General features: G+C 44.5%; 1 protein-coding gene across 1 annotated transcript in view; it reads right to left on the reverse strand.

Moving 5' to 3' along the window:
- Positions 1–299: 299 nt before the first annotated feature.
- The window catches only part of Pfdn6 (prefoldin 6), a 92,242-nt gene continuing 73,111 nt past the window's right edge, over positions 300–19,430 (reverse strand). Inside the window, exon 4 of the mRNA XM_068389911.1 lies at positions 300–1,664. Within this exon, the coding sequence (XP_068246012.1) occupies positions 1,550–1,664 (115 nt within the window). The 3' untranslated portion in view covers positions 300–1,549. The remainder of the gene's footprint in view (positions 1,665–19,430) is intronic.

Genomic DNA, 19,430 nt, shown 5'->3' on the forward strand with positions numbered 1-19,430 from the left:
AGGTCTAGCCGGAGGCACGACAGAGGAAAAATTGAGGTGGTGTTGACAAGAAGTACTGGAGTACCTGACCACAGATGGCGCTGTTGTGTACACCCCCACCTGTATAGCGATCGTTGGCGTATCCCGACCGTAGATTTCTGTCGGCAACAGAGTTGACAGCTACATGATTATCGGGTAAGATTAATATTGAAAATTATATTTTTTTTAAGTCATATGGAAACCCTACTTAAATTAGATACTTCCCTATCTCTAGAACAAAGCATATTTACTCACAATGATTATGTAATAAAACAAACAAATAAGTTGGAGGATGATATATTCATGAAAGCTTTAAGGTAGAAACAAAATATTCCAAGTAGCACATGCAGCTTTGAAATAGATACATCACAAAATCAAATCTGCAACAAGACCAAAGAATTTCAAACCTGACACAGATAGACTAGTAGTTATTAATTACAACACTGTATAAGTGTTACAGGTTACCGTACAGTTTCAAAAATATCTGCAGAAAGCTTTGCTTGTTAATCATAAAATACATTTGTCAGAAGTTGATACTTGCAAATTTCAAAGCACAATACTGTATTCAATACAGTAATTAAAGAAATGCAATGATAATATCGGGTTACCTTAGTTGTTACAAAAAATATTTTGAACCTGGCCTTTGGAACTTCCAATGCATAAATGCATTAGTTTTTCATTAGATAAAAAGCCTGATCACACTGATCTTTTCACTTATTTGTTTTCCTTTCAACACCCCTGCTGGGAATAAGCAACCAATTGATCATCAAACAATATACTGTAATTGTTAAGTTTAAATTATTGTATTTGAAATATCTAGATGTCTGTGCCTTTACCGTTACTTCTGAAGCTAGAATACTATATTCACAAAAATTGTAGAACCTATCTTCACTGCATACAAGCCTTGTGTAATGTAATATTCAATTCATGGGAGCAATGCACAATATACCACTGGTAATCATACTAGACATAAAATACAACCTTTTCAGGCTCTATTTGTCTATCTTCATTTATAATAACAAACAAAACCACACTGCACAATTTACAGTATGTCCAACTAAAGGTCTACATTCTTTTTAAATAAAAAAAAAATGTTCACAAAGAATTTAAAAGACTCCAACAAATTAAACATGTCACAGCCATTTTGAGGAACAAAAACATCTGCTAATTCCAAAAAGTAACATAGTTGAAAGTGTATTTTAATTGGTTGTGCAACATATATTAGATGAAAAGACTATAGCAACAGGCAGTAAAAATATCCTGGCTCAACAACCAAGACACTAACATCAGAAACAAAATATTAAGGATAGGAAGATCTCAGAATTTCATAAAGAACTTGAAGGGGAAATATTTTAATGTTAAATTTCGGTCTAGCTTATCCTTTTCCTAGCAGTCATCACCTTTATATTTACTTCATATGTTGAACAAAAACATAGAAATAACAAAGTGTAAGCTGCAAGGTTACAAAATGATGTTCAAAGCAGCAACAAAAGACATTCGGAAACTACGAAGGATAGCCAAATCAACGAGATCATTGAGCTTGTTTCAACATGATTTGCTGCATCTGCTGTTGGAGTTTGGATATACTTTCCCGTTTTTCTTCAGCTTTCTTTTCTAACTCTTCCATTCCACTTTCATGACGCTTTCTGAAAAAGAAAATATCACTTCTTTAACCGAAATGGTTGGGAAAAAGAACTACAGTACACATTGTATGGAGTACGAAAGTATATAAGTCACAACTCCAGAGGTTTCCAGTTACTGCAACTAAAAAAAGGATCACCAAAATCATATTTATTAATTTACAGTCCCATAGAATCTTCATCAAATAGCCACAGATCGAATAAGCAAGGACAATCAAAGTTAAGACAGTAATTCTTCAATATGGCATTTCACAAACAATATGGCATTCCTCTTGGAATGAAGACAAACACAATTTAATCAGGCGTCTGGTCTACTTAATTTGTTATGGTCAGAATCATTACTGCATGAAGCCTTCCACTAAATAAAGATGATACTGTAGGTGTTCAAGATTGTCAAGAATCACAGAAATATGTGGTGTTTTTGAGAAAAACTCACTTAAAAGACACGTTCATATTATTTCTAGTCATAGTAGTCGCAGCTTTGGTTACTTTATAAGGATTTTTATTCATTTAATACCTACATTGTCTGAAAGCAAAATACTTCAGCCTAAATCTGTTGGGAAAATTAATCTTTTATGCAATAACTTTTAAGGCCTTTTGAAACACAGCAAGAGCCACTAATACAAACAACAAATTAATAATAAAATTTAATTTCCTAGTGGATGGTATAATCTAAGAAGATCTGAAAGTAAGGGATGGTTAGTATCATGGTCAATCTTATACAGCATACACGATAAGCTAATTGAACAACATTGCTACAGATTAATATTCAAAGCAGGTGTAAGACATTTGATAAACCTCCACATCCATTCAACAATTTAAGATTCAGAAGACCAAACAGAACATCATTATTCAGCTCAGCATATTTATAGAACAGGAGTCAAGTTAAGTTGATATTGTAATATAAAGTTCATTTAATTTTGAAGCCTTTATCTAATAATAGATTTGCTTCTCTTCTATTGCCGCAGGGGCATGACAACAATTAGAATAACGCCAAAGTATCCTTGCATATCGTAAGAGGTGACTAAAATGGACGGGACAAGGAGACTAGGAATCCCCTCTCCAGTATAGTTACTTCCTGCGAGATATCAAAGAGAAGGAGTTGGAGGGGGCAGAGTGACTGTTTCATGCACTCTAGTTTAGGGGTATCTGAATGTAGTACGATAGAGAATAAAAAGATGTGAGATTGGAAACATACTTTGGAAAAGAAGGATGGTTGTAGTGGCCTTTTGTGAGAAAGATAAAAGGGAAGAGTGAAGTGATATTTGGAGATGCTTGGTGAAGTGACAGGTAGACTGTCAGGGATTCAAAGGTGAAGAACAAGAGACGGTGTGGCTTTATTGGTGTGAATAGATGACAGGTTAAGGGGACTAGGTTATCCTTCTGTGTTGGACTTGCCAGCAAAGTTTATAAGTGTTTTGCCCAGTGTTTTTCGAAGTGATTGTCGTTAATTCAACATGACTGACGTTGATACTTCACCCTTACCAATGTTAAGTACCATAGTTTGTTTTGGCAGCTTTTGACAGTACCGGGCATTTGTTCTGTTTCCAATATGGTGGTTTTTAGTTTTGGAAGCGATTGTCCTGCCGAGGTATCGGCAGCCATTTTGGGTTATGTTCGCTTCGGTAAATATTCTAGTTAATTTTGCCCATCTGGTACTCTGTCATCTTGGTTATATCACTTACGTTTTATGGCCTTTTATTGTTATCATTAATTTTTACTATGGTATTTATTTGCTTGCAAGTCCAATTTGGACCTACGAAGAATAGCGATTTAAAGAATAGCGAATTAAAGTTTAGCGATTTAGTCTGTTAGTTTGTTCTCGCCTCAGAGGCTTCGATTTAGACTATATCCTTGTTTTTTTGTTACGTTATTCTTCGTTCTTGGTTATTACTAAGAAAAGCAATAAATTTTATTAATGTTCTTGTTTTATTGTGTGATGTTAGTTTTTTATTATGTAACCTTGAGAGCGAAAACAGAGACTGCTCGTTCCCTGTTCTACAGATATGAGTTATCCCTTCTCTCGTTTTCTTTGTTAGCTCGAGTAAGAGAGGTGAATTTCCCGTTCTCCGTTTTTATACGATCACGAGTTATTCAAGCCTCCTCTTAGTATCAGAGTTGATGATAGTACGTTTAATATTATAAACGTTTTTTTATTGATGTGGTTACTGTTAATATAGCTAACACTATTAATAGGTACGTTAGTGTATGAGTCATTAATTGGGGTCGTTTTATACCGACACCCTTAGCTCCGGAGTTATGCTTAGCTCCGCCTTGAGTTATGCTCCGCTATATGGATACTCATTGGGTGAGAACTAGTTAACGTTCAGGAGCAGATTTTTGGAGTGCAACGGTGTAATCCGGCACTCGGACTCCGGCTGAAGCCTTTTACACACGAACCTTTGTCATGTTTGATCATAATTACACCGTTACGGCCGGCTTCACGGGAGATAACACAATCATTCATTGAGGTTAATGTTATCGTACCGGGAACGGTCACGATATCACGGTGACGGGCCTTTGCTACCGGATCTCTGGTACAAACAGAGATCAAGCAGACGGCCAGAACCGGAGTTAACAATGTGATACCGATGAAGACTTCACAGTTTCATTATTACGGTCCCTTTTTCATCGAATCTCCGGCTTCACTGGAGATAACACAAACATTCAGTATTAGAGAATGTTATCGTACCGCTGAGGATCACGTTTTCACGATGACGGACCTTTGTCACTAGTTCTCCGTTACAAACAGAGATCAATCAGACGATCAGAATCAGGGTATGAACCCCTTTTTCATAAATAATCACAATATCGTTATTACGATCCTTTTCATCGAATCTCCGGCTTAACCGGATATCGTACAGGCGATCAGCATTGAGGTTAATATTAGTTTTCCTCTGGTGTTCACGTTGTCACTATGACGGACCTTTGTACCGGGGATTGTTACCGGAGCTCCGGTACAGACAGAGCTCACTCAGACCACGGGTGGCCAATCTCTTGTTTTGCTGTAAAGGAAAGGATTTAACATGAATACAAAGTAAACTGTACTTACTTTAATGACACTTTGAATTTGCGTTGGTAATATTCATTAGTTATTCTTGAAAGTCCAAATAAAAATATATGAACATAACTATGCCTATATTTATGCATATATTTAATTCTAACTATGTATAAATATGGATAAATATCCATACAACATCGTGTTCAAATAGAAATAAATTGATTATGCCTATATTTATGCATTTTCAATTCTAACTATGCCTAAATATGAATAAATATCCATACAACATAGTGTTCAAATAGAAATAAATTGATTGTGCCTATATTTGTGCATATTCAATTCTAACTATACCTAAATATGAATAAATATTCATACAACATCGTGTTCAAATAGAAATAAATTGATTATGCCTATATTTATACATATTCAATTCTAACTATGCCTAAATATGAATAAATATCCATACAACATAGTGTTCAAATAGAAATAAGTTTCCACTCAGTACTGGGAACCAAACGTTGGCCCCTTCTAATGAAGGGCCGGGTCGAGACTAACCATGCCATGAGAGGCTATCTACTGTTCCTTGAAACTCTGGTCAGTGAACAGATGAATCAATAGAATACTAATAGCCAGTAAATAATGTTAGACCCGGTTCTGAACGTCTGAGTCAGGGGTGGCCAACCTGTGGCGGATGCGCCAACAGTGTCACATTTCATGAATACAAGTGTCGAACTATACCCCAAAAGATAGTACATTAAATGATTTTTCTTTAAAATTGATTTTTATGAGTTATACAGCTGATCCCAGCCTGTGAATAGGATCACTAACCAAAGTTCAAGGAACATCCAGACTTATGTCCCCTTTCTTTTACAGAAGGTTCGCCTACATGGTTCCCGTCAGGATGATGATGAATCTCTCTGGCCTGCAAGAGAGGCTCTCCGCCCTTGGTTATCAAGGTTGGGAAGAAATGCTCCATCTAGAGGTCCCTATCTCCTCAGAGTGTCCTCTCTAAGGTTGGACGACGACCCCATGGACGGGCAGGTAGGTGGGGATGAATTTTGAGCCTTCAGCTTTGCAATTACCTACGTCACCGACCTAGGACCCTTAATGGATCCTGATGTTCATGTTACCCTGCATAAACCGTGACTGCTAAAAGCAACACATTCTAGGGAAAACCAAGGGGCTATGACGGAGCTCAAAAGTATGGTAGTGAGTCAGATCCGTTCAGGAACTCAGAAGTTTCCCCCTACAGCCCCAGGCATATCGAAGTAACCTCCTTCGATAAAAACAACGCATAGAGATTTGCCTTACATGTTCCATATATAGATGGTACCATAAATCTGGATGGCATAGACATCCTTCCTCTGGGGGACCTAGAATTTACTCCCAGGTACTAGAATTCCCGTTCAATGGATTCATTCGATTGAAAGAGATTGCCTTGGTTAGGTTAGACAAGGTACCGAAGGTAACAGTATTATTTCCTAAAGGGCAGGCCCGATCTGTCTGGACCAGGATGTTGTCAGTCTGGGGGTTACGATAATTCCAAGATCTGCCCTTCCAATTCGACCTACACGTTTGATGGTCTGATCGGGTTAGTTGTGGGAAATACGTTCTGTCTGAGGCCTCTATCAGACAGGAATCGATAGTCGGTTACCCACTCGTCATCACAGCCTCCCTCCGATTCGACGTCTATGCATCCAAATCCCCCTCATCAGGTGGTCTACCTCACTGATTCCCCAGGTACACAGCCCAACCCCGTTGGGATGTTTTACCTGCATACAGCCCTAGATCCGAACCCTCAGGCTCCTCTCGTGGACACCAGAGAGGAAGCTACAGGAGTAGAAGACAGTCTCGCCATCGAGACGGACCTAGAAAAAAGGGGGCTCGGAGAAGGAAAGTACCTAGATTCACCCCCTCACAACGCGGTGGTCCCGGTAGGGGGTAGACTTTACCACTTTCGAGACCATTGGACCTTCGGTCTGTGGGCTCATAGCATAATCTCTAAAGGTTTGAGGTGAAAATGGCCACAAGGTCCTCCTCCTCCACCAGTGACCTTCTCCCAGAAATCCACTTCCATCCTGGAAGAGTACACCACAGGGTTACTCAAGAAGAAGCAATCAAACGGGATCAATCACTGAAGTTCCAAAGCCACCTGTTCACAATTCCGAAGAAAGGCTTGGCGGCATTGAGAGTGGACCTGGACTTGTCAAGCTAAACTCTTACATTCTCTGCGACAAGTTCCGGATGTTGACTATCTCTCAGGTACGGACCTTACTTCCCCGTAGGACCGTCACCACCTCTGTCGATCTTACCGACGACTATTATCTTGCGCCTTTAGCCCGAAACTTCTCTTCTTATCTGGGTTTCCGCCTAAGCAGGAAAGCCTTTGTGTTCAAGACATGCCCTTTGGCCTCAACATTGATCCCAGGATATTCACAAAACTAGGAGAGAGAGTGTTAGAACAACTCAGGAACCAAGAGATACAGATCATTGCTTATCTGGCCGGTTGGCTCATTTGGGCCCGGCCGGTCATAGAAGGCAACAGAGCTACGAAGGAATTATTCCAATTTCTCGACAACCTGTGATTTCGGGTCAATCTCCAAAAAATCTCGCCTGCAACCATCAGTCCGCTTAGAATGGTTAGCCATTCAGTGGGACCTTTCGAAGCACACGTTGTCTCTCCCTTCCAAAAGGTAAGAGGAATAGTTTCCAAGATCAAAAAATTTTCTCAAACACAAACAGGTGTCCGAAGAGCCTTAGAAAGTATCCTCGGACTTTTCCAATTCACTTCAGTAACAGATCTAATAAAAGCCAAACTCAAAGACATCAATCGAGTTTGGAGAAAGAGAGCTACAGTACCTATAAGAGACATGGTCTCGAAGATCCCCTCTGTCTTGAAAATGAGACTACACCCATGGTCCGAACCGAAGGACCTCTCCAAATCGGTTCCTCTACAATTCCCACCTCCACAAGTGACATTCCATACAGCCGCGTCTCTAAGTGGATGGGGGGGATTACTCCGAACATCAGATGTTTCAGGTTCTTGGTCACTCTCCATGAAACAGTCCCATATCATTGTTCTCAAAGCCATGGCAGTGTTCTTGACCCTGAAGAGAGACTCTCCTCCGAGGTCGACCCACATCAGAGTAGTGTCAGACATACAGACGCAGTACACTACGTCAACAGGGGAGGATCCAAGTCACCCAACCTGAATCAGATCCTGGTCACTATCTTCGCCTGGGCAACAGAAGAGAACTGGTTCCTGTCAGCACCTCACCTAGCGGGAGGCCAGAATGTGAGAGCGGACTCACTATCCAGGACGGATCCACTGGAGTCAGAATGGTCTCTAGACATAATTTCATTCCGGTGGATACTCAGGCTCGTTCCAGGCCTCCAGGTAGATCTATTCGCAACTCAGATGAATCACTAACTTCCTTGTTATGTGACCCCAACCCTGGACCCTCGGGCTTATGCCATGGACGCATTACCCCGGGATTGGAACCATTAGAAGAAGATTTCCCTATCTCCCCCAGGGAATCTTCTAAAAACTTTTACACAAACTACGCTCCTTCCCGGGCGCAGTGGCTTTAGTACCACCTCACTGGCCAAGAACAGTTGGTTTCCTCTCCTCCTCGAGTTGAAACTCAGTCCCATCCGGATCCCGTTCCTCAAACTGACCCGAGTATCCAAACTCACTGTGTCAGATTACTCAAGGATAGCCAAAACTCTAACTTTGTGGACTACAGGAAGTTGGCAGCTCGTAGAGATGCGAACATTGAACCGGAAACGATCTCTTCATCGAATGGGACAAAAAGGGACTCGACAATTCGCCAATATGATTCGGCCGTTAACAACTAGTAGGTCCCCTAAGAGTGCAGACCATACTCGTATGTCCCCGCATTTAGCCATCTCTTTCTTGAGGTTCCTATTTGACAAAGGCCTAACAGTTAGCACTTTAACCACCATCAAGTCAGCTTTGAAGAAGATCTACCTTGTTGGGTTCAACATTAACCTAGCTGATTCCTATTTCTCATCAACCCCAAAAACATGTGCTAGGCTTCTACCTTCGGTTCGGCCACAAAAGGACTCTTGGTCTCTGAACGGTGTTCTCAAACTTGCGATGGACACGGACAATGAATCCTGCTCTTATATCACTCTTCTTAGGAAGACTTTATTTCTAACGGCTATGGCCTCAGGTGATGGAACATCAGAACTAGCAGCTCTCACGAAACCCGGAAAACATAGATTTCCTCCCTTCAGCCGAAGTACTCCTTTCCAGACAAAGCTTCCCTAGCTAAAAAATGAGGATCCGCAAAATAGGTGCTCCTCTCGGAAGATTATTCTTCATCCCCAGGATTTTTCTCCGTGTACAGTCACACTCTCAAGCCCCTTTTTAGCTAGAACTGCCACCCGCTCGTCTGGCTCCTTGGTTATCAGGGAACAAGGAGGTACTATTTCCATTCACGGTATCAGGCAACAAATCCTCTACTTCATTAAACATACTAATCCGGAATCATTTCCCCAGGCTCATGATATACGGACAGTAGATGCCTCCAACAATGATTTCCAGAACAGGGACTTTGATGATTTTAAAAAATATACGGGTTGGAAATCCCCTATGGTTGTCAAACGCCAATATCTAAAGATCTTACTGGCCCTTAAATACCCAACGATGGCAGAGGGGAGCCTTATCTCTCCCCATTAATCTCCTCTTCTTCCTTTCTTCCATCTCTTCTCTTCTCCCTCCTACCCGCCACTCACACCATGTCGCCGCTCTCCTTGGTAGTTCGTTAGCCCTATGATATTTGCCATGTTTAATTCCTATGGTTTAACTGTTATTGTAGTTACCGTTCCTTTAATGTTTAGATATACTTAGACATGTAAGGTTTGATGCCTTTTGCGATTCGACACTCAGTTGGTTCCTTGTCGTCATTATTATTTAACCTTACGTTCCCTATGTCATTTGGCTGGTTGGTAATTGGACAATTACTTTATTATATCATAGTATTGTCGTACATGGTGATTGTATTCTCCTCATTATGTTATTAATTTATTGGGCTTGGAAGGCATTCTCTGGTACTTTTTCGCCGGCCGTCACAGGTTCGACCCAGAAAAGGGATTTTGACGAAGGAAAAATCTATTTCTGGGGAGAGACCTGTGACGCCCGGCGAAACCCTTCCCGATTATTTTTGTACGGACCCACCCTTTCCTTGCCAAGCCATATGTTCTTGCAGAAGGATGACCTAGTGAGCGCGAGTGGTGGGTGTCGGTAGGGTAACCCAACTGTATTCTCTAGGGCCTGTCACGGCCCTCCCCCTTTGATGAAGGGATTATCTAAATGGAAGACAGCCTGTGAATAGTGTTTTACAAACGCCCTTGTTAGATATACGACACCAACAAGGTGCTCGCGCGAGGGTTGTAACCTCTGCATTCCATGCTTTTAATTTTCTCTGGTATATTTGGAAGATTTATATCAGAAAAAGTACAAAGAAGGACTTTTTCGCCGGCCGTCACAGGTTCGACCCAGAAATAGATTTTTCCTTCGTCAAAATCCCTTTATTGCGTCTATGTATGCAAAAATCAAAAATTTTAAGTAATTTTTATTTTTCCTAAGATACTTACCGAGAATTATTTTCTTAGGAGTTACCTGTAATCTCCTCTCAACCGACCAGAGTTTTGTGTAGTATACCCTAAAACCCGTTTTCTATGGAGGGCTATCCCGGGCATAAGAGAACGTGCCCCGAGGGTAGCTTTGGCGCTAGGTCGAGGTCCGCCTGGGTCGTGAGCGTCAGTAAGTTCTTTGGATGTTGCACAATTCTCGCAAGGGCAGAGAGGCACTCGGGGAAGGTAAGGAGGGCCATTACCCGAAAGTAGTTCTCGGTAAGTATGTTAGGAAAAATAAAAATTACTTAAAATTTTTGATTTGTTCCAACACGAATACTTACCTCGAACTACTTTCTTAGGAGACTTACACTTTAGGAGGTGGGAGTGCCTTTCTGACCTTCAGACCCAGCAAGCGGAAGCCAAGAGGACTAGGTATAAACAAAACATACTAGGAAAACGGACGATAGGGTAACTACACAAAGAGCTCACGTTAGTGTCTAAGTACTCACCCTTTGAAAAACTTCTTCTGATGTTGAATCCAGTAACGTAGTTGCCGAGAATGTGTTATCCAATGGTTAAAAGAGGGTTATCTCCGATAAGGATAGGGAAAAAACGGGGAATAGGGTGAAAGGGAACGAACCTGTGTCTCCCGGTTTGCTATCCACGATTGAGCCTGGGGCTTTTACCGTTAAATCACTTGGAGCGCGGAGATGACAGTTCCAATGGAGAACCCGTCTAAGGACTTCCTTGAGTAGTCCTTGAGGTAATGGGCAGTAAAGGTTGACTGGTTAGACCAGGTACCTGCCCGAAGGATCTGACCCACTGCCATGTTTTTCTCAAAGGCTAAGGACGTACTCAGACCCCTGATGTCATGGGGTTTGGGGACGCCTGGTAAGGCCAGAGCTTCTTCCCTGTAGGCCCTGGCAATAACTTGTCTCAACCAGAAGGAAATGGTATTCTTGGATACCTGTTTCTTAGTAACACCTGTGGAGACGAAAAGGCTCTTGATGCCTGGCCGGAGATGAGCCGTCCTTTCAAGGCATTTTCTAATGGCACGGACCGGGCATAATCTCAAATCTTCAGCATTCCCCGTCCTAGGGATAGCTGGCAGAGAGAAACCTTCGAATTTTGGATCCCAGACAGCTGGGTTCTGGGTCTTCGCCACAAAAGAAGGAACGAACTTGAAAGATATCTCTTTCTACCCCCTCGAATGAGAGAAGTCATAAGACAGCCCATGGATCTCCCCTACTCTTTTCGCGGAAGCCAAGGCTAGCAAAAAGACTGTCTTGAGAGTGAGATCCCTGTCTACGATATCTTTCATTGGTTCGAAGGGGGGGGCCACTTAACATCTTCAGGACCCTAGCTAAGTCCCACTGAGGCACCCTAACTGCTTGTGGGGGGCAGGACTGCTCAAAGCTCCTGACAAGCATCGAGATGTGCCTAGAGGAACCCAGGTCGATGCCTTTCAGGAGGAAGACTTGACCCAAGGCGGCCTGCACTCCTTTTATAGCTAGGATTGACATTCCTATTTTGTCCCTGAGATATACCAGAAAGTCCGCTATGTCTGGAACCGAGGCTTTGCGGGGTTTAATGCGCCTCGAAGCGCACCACTTCGTGAAGGAGGCCCACTTAGCTTGGTAGACCGCTGCTGACGACCTTCTCAGGTATAGCGACATCCTCTTAGCAGTAGCTGATGAATACTCCTCCTTCTTCAGGAGTCGCTCGATAGTCTCCAGGCGTGAAGACGTAGAGACTGTGGGTTGTCGTGAAACCTGAGAAAATGCGGCTGTCGTAGAAGATCTGACCTGTCGGGGAGTGGCCACGGAGGTTGACTCGCCAGGTCTTTTAGGTCTGCGAACCACTCTCTCTCCGGCCACCAGGGCGCTACCAAAGTCATCCTTAAGTTCCGGGCAGTCCTTACTCTGTTGAGTACTTGCCTTATCAACGTGAAGGGGGGGAAAAGCGTACACGTCTAGGTTGTCTCACCTGTGCTGAAAGGCATCCTCCAAGGCTGCCTTCGGGTCTGGGACAGGAGAACAATACACGGGAAGTTGTGCGTTCAGTTTGGTTGCAGAGGTCCATCACCGGGGAACCCCAACGCTGGATGATGAGCTTGGCTACTTCTGGAAGGAGGGACCATTCTGTCCCTACTATTTGACCCATCCTGCTGAGACCGTCGGCCAGCACGTTCTTTTTCCCGGGGATGAACCTTGCTAATAACACAACCTGGTTCGTTTCTGCCCAATCTAGGATCTCTAGGGCGAGATCGCACAATTCCCTTGATTTCAAACCTCCTTGTTTCTTTATGTACGCTACCACTGTGGCGTTGTCGCACATCAACGCCACAGTGTTTCCCCTTAGTAGATCGACGAAGTGTAGGCAAGCTTTCTGGACTGCTTTCAACTCTAGGACATTGATGTGTAGGTCCTTCTCCCCGTCCATCCAGGTTCCTCTCGCTGTCTCGTCGAGGAGATGGGCTCCCCATCCCTGGTTGGAGGCGTCTGTGAACAGAAGTAACTCGGGAGGGTCGGTCGCGAAGGGCATCCCCTTGAGCGAGTTCGATCGGCAATGCCCCCATTCCAGGGAGGGCATTGTGTTTGACAGGACTGGGATTAGTTCTTGTTGCGAGTCCAGTTGGCACCAGAGGTTCTTAAGGTTCCATTGGACGGCTCTGAGTCTGAGTCTCCCCTGGGGAACCAGTTTTTCCAACGACACCAGATGCCCTATTAGTCTTTGCCAGTCCTTCGCCCTCCTGGGTTGCACCGACAGGAACGGACGAAGGATGAAGGATCTCCATCAGATTGCTTATTCTGTCCTCCGAAGGAAATGCTTTTCCCAGAAGGGTATCTAGTATCATCCCCAAATAGGTCATTCTGGTGGAGGGGGATAGGTTCGATTTTTCCGGGTTGATCATGATACCCAGATCCTTGCAAAACTGGAGAAGTTTCATCCCTTGCTCCTTCAAGACGTCCTTCGAGGAGGAAAGAAGCAACCAGTCGTCCAGGTACCGGATGAGGCGAATGCCTCGTTCGTGAGCTCAGACTGAGACTGTCTTGAAGACTCTCGTGAATACCTGGGGAGCTGTTGACAATCAGAAGCAAAGGGTCTTGAATTGCAGGATCTGGGTACCCCATTTCACCCAGAGAAACTTTCGACTCGAGGGGTGGACCGGAATTTGGAAGTAAGCGTCCTTGAGGTCTATGGTCATCATGTAATCTTTCTCCCTCAAGGACAGCAGGACTGACTTCGGAGTGTCCATTTTGAAGTCTGTCTTCCTTATGAACTTGTTGAGAGCCGACAGATCTATAACCGGCCTCCAACCCCCTGTCGCTTTTTCCACTAGGAACAGTCGACTGTAGAAACCTGGACCTGGTTGTAGGATCTCCTCCATGGCGCCCTTCTCCAACATGGTGGACACCTCCTCTTGAAGGGCGGCCCTCTTCAACGGATCCTTGGGTACCAGCCACTCCGACCGGATGGCCGGAATTAGAGGGGGGGGGGGTTCTGCTAAGAACGGTAACCTGTAGCCCCCCTTCAGTACGGACACTGTCCAGGGCTCTGCTCCGTGAGCTTTCCATGCTTGCCAATATAGTCTGAGGCATCCCCCAACCTGAGGCTTGGGCAAGAATAGGGGGCCTTCCACTATCTTCTCCTGGAGGAGCGGCCTGAACGGACTCTCCTGGAGGCAGAATAACCTGTCCTAAAGGAGGCTGAAGCTGCTGGGGCTCCTCTACGGGGGGGCTGAGGCGCTGAGGCCCAGGAGGAAGAAGGAGCTTCTCTCTTCGTCAGGCTAGGCGAGGCCTGAGACGTCACGGCATTGTCTGAGACTGACCTCTTGTAGGGAGGTCTCCTTACCGGCGTAGGCCTGGGCGCGTTTAATTCTTTCCTTTTAGACACCTTCTCCATGATCGCCTCCAAGTCCTTTAAGGGGAACAAGAAGTCACCCCACAAAAGGAAGGCTCCTCATGGCCCTCGCCTCTCTGTCTGGGACCTTCCGGGACACCTTCGCCAGGATGGTGTCTCTTTTGCGAAGCACCCAATTCGCTGTCAGGGCGAGAGACTGGTAAGTGAGGAACTTGAGAGTCTTGCCCCTGGAGGTGATAAGCTCCCTCAGGAGGCTTTGCTGTTCCGGGTCTGTCGAGTCATAAGTAGCTTGCACCCCTACTAATGTGGAAGCCCACCAGTCTGGCCAAGAGGAGACGTGTACTAGGTCCCTAGACATTTCCTCCATCACCGCAGCCTCCGATGGAGAAAAACAGACCGGGGCTGAAGAGGCTCTGTCCTCCGAGGCACCCTGTCCCAGAATGTCGAGAGAAGGTTACACTTTGCAGGCTTCCGGCCATGGTCCTTCTGGCACATAGAGCCTGCTCTGCGTTTTGAGCCCCTGGAGCAACTTAGAAGAGCTCTGAGTCTTGGGAGCTTCGGCATTACCTGCCACCACTCTATCCACGTGCTCCTGTCCAAGGACGAGATCCCGGGCCACAGGAAGAGCCAGGGAGGCTTTTGGTTGGACAGGAGCCTGCATCAACCGGATAAGGCTGGACCTCCAATAGTCCTCATCGGTAGCAGCCGGTTCTTCGATCTTGTGATGTCTCCTGATCAGGCTAATTACTCTTCTATAGGCCGAGTCCTCCGTCGGGAAACCCTCTCTACCGTCGGCCGAAGCCTCGGCTTGAGTCCGGGGAGCCGGGTCACCGGGCACTCCCACCGGGCGCCTTGGTCCTGGCACAACAGGCACTCCCCTGCGGAGGTACTGGTCCTCCCCGGCGGAGATCTCCGCACTAGGGACGGGGGTTAGGACAGGCATCGCCGAACCGGCGAGGACTAGTGTCCGATCATGTTCCCTGGGGTACGAGGACGCGGATCCCGTGGGCTGACCTGACAGCGGGAACCGTTCCTTAAGGTCCGAGGGCCGCACCAGCTGGGCTGGTTCGGCCAGGCTGCCCGTAAGGAAGCGCGGTTCCCCCCGTTGGGCGGGGTGAACCGGAGGCTTTGCGGTCTTATGCCTGCCTGCAGAGGCCTTCTCGCGTTTCTCCCTGCGAGGGTCATAACCATGTCTGGAGGATGGTCTCCTTGGCGAGAAATCCCTAGACCACCGGTCCGGGGAACACTGTATCTCCGACTTACGGGGTACGAAAACCCAATCGCCATCGGGTGACCTACTCCTCCTGTGTTTCCTCCGTGGAGAACGGGAGCACCTCCTGCTGTACCTGGAACGTGATCTTGAGCGCGAACGCCTGCTCCTGGACCGCTCCCTTCGACGCCGATGTTTCCTCCTGGTTTCTTCTCCCGACGAGAATGACTCCTCCGAAGAGCCCGACGTCACTGTACCTACTGTACGGGAGCGGGGGCCGCGGGGGACTTCGCGACTCGTTGCGTACCCGAGGTAGAGGGTTGCAGGAAGGCTTCAGGAACTTCCGTGAGAGGGGTTGGAAATGAGGGTTGGCGCCCAACACTAGGGAACCAGGAATCCAGGCCCTCTTCCATCCGCATAGGGGACCTACCTGGTGTCTTAGGAAGCTTCCATCCGAAGGCATCGCTCCCTGCGGAACCTAACTTACCCTGGTTGTCACCGCCTGCCGAAGAACCTGAAACACAGGCCCACGAAGGGGGCGAAGACACAGAAACAACATTGCTACACCATAAGGGGTCATCAGAGGAAACGTGCCCCCCAAGCACAAGGGCTGAGTCTCCAGAGCTCCCTGACACAGCACTATCAGGCTCCTCACTAGCCCGAGAAGGTCCCGCAACTCCCACTTCACACTCACCAGACTCCTGGGGAAGAACGCCCGGCTCTTTCCCCACGATGGACTTACCTCGTCCCCTACTCTGGGTAGGGGAAGGAGAGACAGAAGCCCCGTCGGACCGTTCACTGGGCGACGGTAGCGGCGAAGAAACACTAGCTTTCCTGGGTGAACGTTTCGATGATTTCTTTTTCTTCGTGCCGTAACGCACCCACTGAATATCACTCCAACCAACACACTCGAGGCATGTATCCGAAGACAAACAAACTTTGCCCCTACAGGAAGAGCAAAGGGAGTGAGGATCCACTTCAGGTTTGGAGAGGAACGCTCCACACGATTTTCTGGCTCTAGGCCCAGGACAACGGCGGATCTGCTCCATAACGCACAAACACAAGACACAGGAACGCAGGGAATCAAAGGAATACCCTTGGGAAGCACGAGGAAGGGTAGTGAACACACAGGAACACAAGGGATAAGCACAAGTTACCACGCGGTAAACACGTGGGAGACATGCGGCGCACACAAAGGGTCGAGAGAGACGACCACGTCGCAACCAGAGAACTTACCGACGCTCACGACCCAAGCGGACCTCAACGTAGCGCAAAAGCTACCCTCAGGGCACGTTCTCTTACGCCCGAGATAGCCCTCCATAGAAAACGAGTTTTAGGGTATACTACACAAAACTCTGGTTGGTGAAGAGGAGATTACAGGTAACTCCTAAGAAGGTAGTTCGAGGTAAGTATTCGTGTTGGAACAAACATGTATATGATCTCCAGAAGTTTCAGTCAATTATTTTGACACATACGTTAGATAAAGCGGTCTTTAAATGATGACGTCATATTTACTGCGTCATCTGCATGACTGAGTTTGACAGAATCATCTTTGTGTGTTTATTTTTACATACATATAGAGATTTTTTCTGCTCGTGTTTTCAATTCTCATACGTCTGGCGGAGATGGAAGGCACTGATCTACGAGAAGAACAGCCAGTTTCGAAAGACGTATAAAAGTTACGTTGCATGTGTGTTACTTTACTTGCAGTTCGTATGTACAATTGTGTTTTCACAACACCATTTTGAACTTTATAGCAAGATCAATGTAACTTAAGGTCAAAGAAAGAACAAAAAGTAAGTAGAGAGCAACAAACGAGAACCAATGAGAGAGGGAAACATGAAAAAGAATATAAAGCTGGAACATTCTAACTAAAACTCTGGCAACAATGAGAGGCAGCTGGCAACTCATGACACCCTTACACCAAGTGTACTGTATTAGTAAACTTAGGGTTTAAATACCTTGTTTAGGGAGCCCTCATGCAGGAATAAACAATAAAAGCACAAAGTAAGGTTATAATAATAATGTTATCTTGATTTTTTTAATAAAAAAAGCAAAAATTTATAGCAAGTCTTTAGGAGCTCACCTTATAAACATACTTATTCACACTTAGGCACATTTTTATCACATTTATTGTTCAGTTTTAGAGAGAAAGATATCATTGAAAAGAGGAATAAATATCCGACAATTTTGTGTACCAGAATTTTTATTTTCCTTTTTCTCTTTTTTCATGATTATTTTACGTCTAGACGAAGAAAATTAAGAAAAATTCATTAAAAAAAAGAAAAGGAAAAATATAAAATCTGTCACACTCAATTATATGATTTATAAAGTTCTGATGGTACTGTATGATTTTCAATACAATTCGCATCATATTAGGAGAAAAATGTATCAATTTTTTTTTTTTTTAATCTGAGTTTTTCTAATATATCAAAAAGTTTTTGATCAAATGTCTTGAAATTTTTATATGATGAAGGTATTATATATGCCTAAAACATATTGTGTATTTTTAATCATTAGAAAAAAAACGCAGGACATAGCGGACAGTCCCCTTGAAGTGGCCAAATGGAAGGTGTCATCTAGGTTAATGTAGGTAAGGTTTAGGTTGGGTAGGGAATTCTGGGCATTTGTTAGTGAGTATGGGGCATGTTGTCAGGAAAGTGAATAAGAGCGGAATGAATTCTGGAAAGAATTAACTAATTGTGTAGGACTTGGTAGAAAAAATTATGTAGTTGGGATGGGTAACTTAAATACCAGAGTGGGTGCTAGAGCAATAGAAAGTGTTATTGGGAAGTATAGCATTTCAGGTGAAAATGAGAGTGATGAGAGGCTCCAAGAAATGTCTGTTTAACAAGAGCTACAGAAGTATTCTTAAGAGAAAATATAAATAAGTATACATGGGTAAAACTGGCTAATGAAGGAGTTAGAAAGGGCATTGATGGATTATGATCATTATGAGTTGATTACAAGAAAGATGTTTGGAAAATAATTTTTGGGTTGAAGGAAAATTAGTTGTAGCAAAAGTGTGTGGAAATAAAATAAGGGGATGTAAAAGGGAGGTAGTGAAGGTGGAAGTTTAAAAATGTTATTTTCATTAGTAAAATAAATTTTTGAATATACTTACCCGGTGATCATATAGCTGTCAGCTCTGCTGCCCGACAGAAAAACCTACGGACGGAATACGCCAGCGATCGCTATACAGGTGGGGGTGTACATCAACAGCGCCATCTGTCGAGCAGGTACTCAAGTACTCGATGTCAACACAGAACCAATTTTCTCCTCGGTCCACTGGGTCTCTATTGGGGAGGAAGGGTGGGTCCTTTAATTTATGATCACCGGGTAAGTATATTCAAATATTTATTTTACTAATGAAAATAACATTTTTCAATATTAAACTTACCCGGTGATCATATAGCTGATTCACACCCAGGGGGGTGGGTAGAGACCAGTATATATGTTAACATTAAGAGCTAAGTATTTCGTATTTCATTTTAGCAGTTATTCAAAATAACAAACATAAAATTAATAAGTACCTGGTAAGGAAGTCGACTTGAACAATTACTCTGCCTTTTTAAGTACGTCTTCCTTACTGAGCCTCGCGATCCTCACAGGATGCTGAGCGACTCCTAGGAGCTGAAGTATCAAGGGTTGCAACCCATACTAAAGGACCTCATCAAAACCTCTAATCTAGGCGCTTCTCAAGAAAGAATTTGACCACCCTCCAAATCAACCAGGATGCGAAAGGCTTCTTAGCCTTCCGGACAACCCAAAAAACAACAATAAAAAACATTTCAAGAGAAAGATTAAAAAGGTTATGGGATTATGGGAATGTAGTGGTTGAGCCCTCACCCACTACTGCACTCGCTGCTACGAATGGTCCCAGGGTGTAGCAGTTCTCGTAAAGAGACTGGACATCTTTAAGGTAAAATGATGCGAACACTGACTTGCTTCTCCAATAGGTTGCATCCATTACACTCTGCAGAGATCTGTTTTGTTTGAAGGCCACTGAAGTCGCGACAGCTCTAACTTCATGTGTCCTTACCTTCAGCAAAGCCTGGTCTTCCTCATTCAGATGGGAATGAGCTTCTCGAAT

This window comes from Palaemon carinicauda, chromosome 16 (assembly GCF_036898095.1).
Source record: "Palaemon carinicauda isolate YSFRI2023 chromosome 16, ASM3689809v2, whole genome shotgun sequence".
Lineage (NCBI taxonomy): Eukaryota > Metazoa > Arthropoda > Malacostraca > Decapoda > Palaemonidae > Palaemon > Palaemon carinicauda.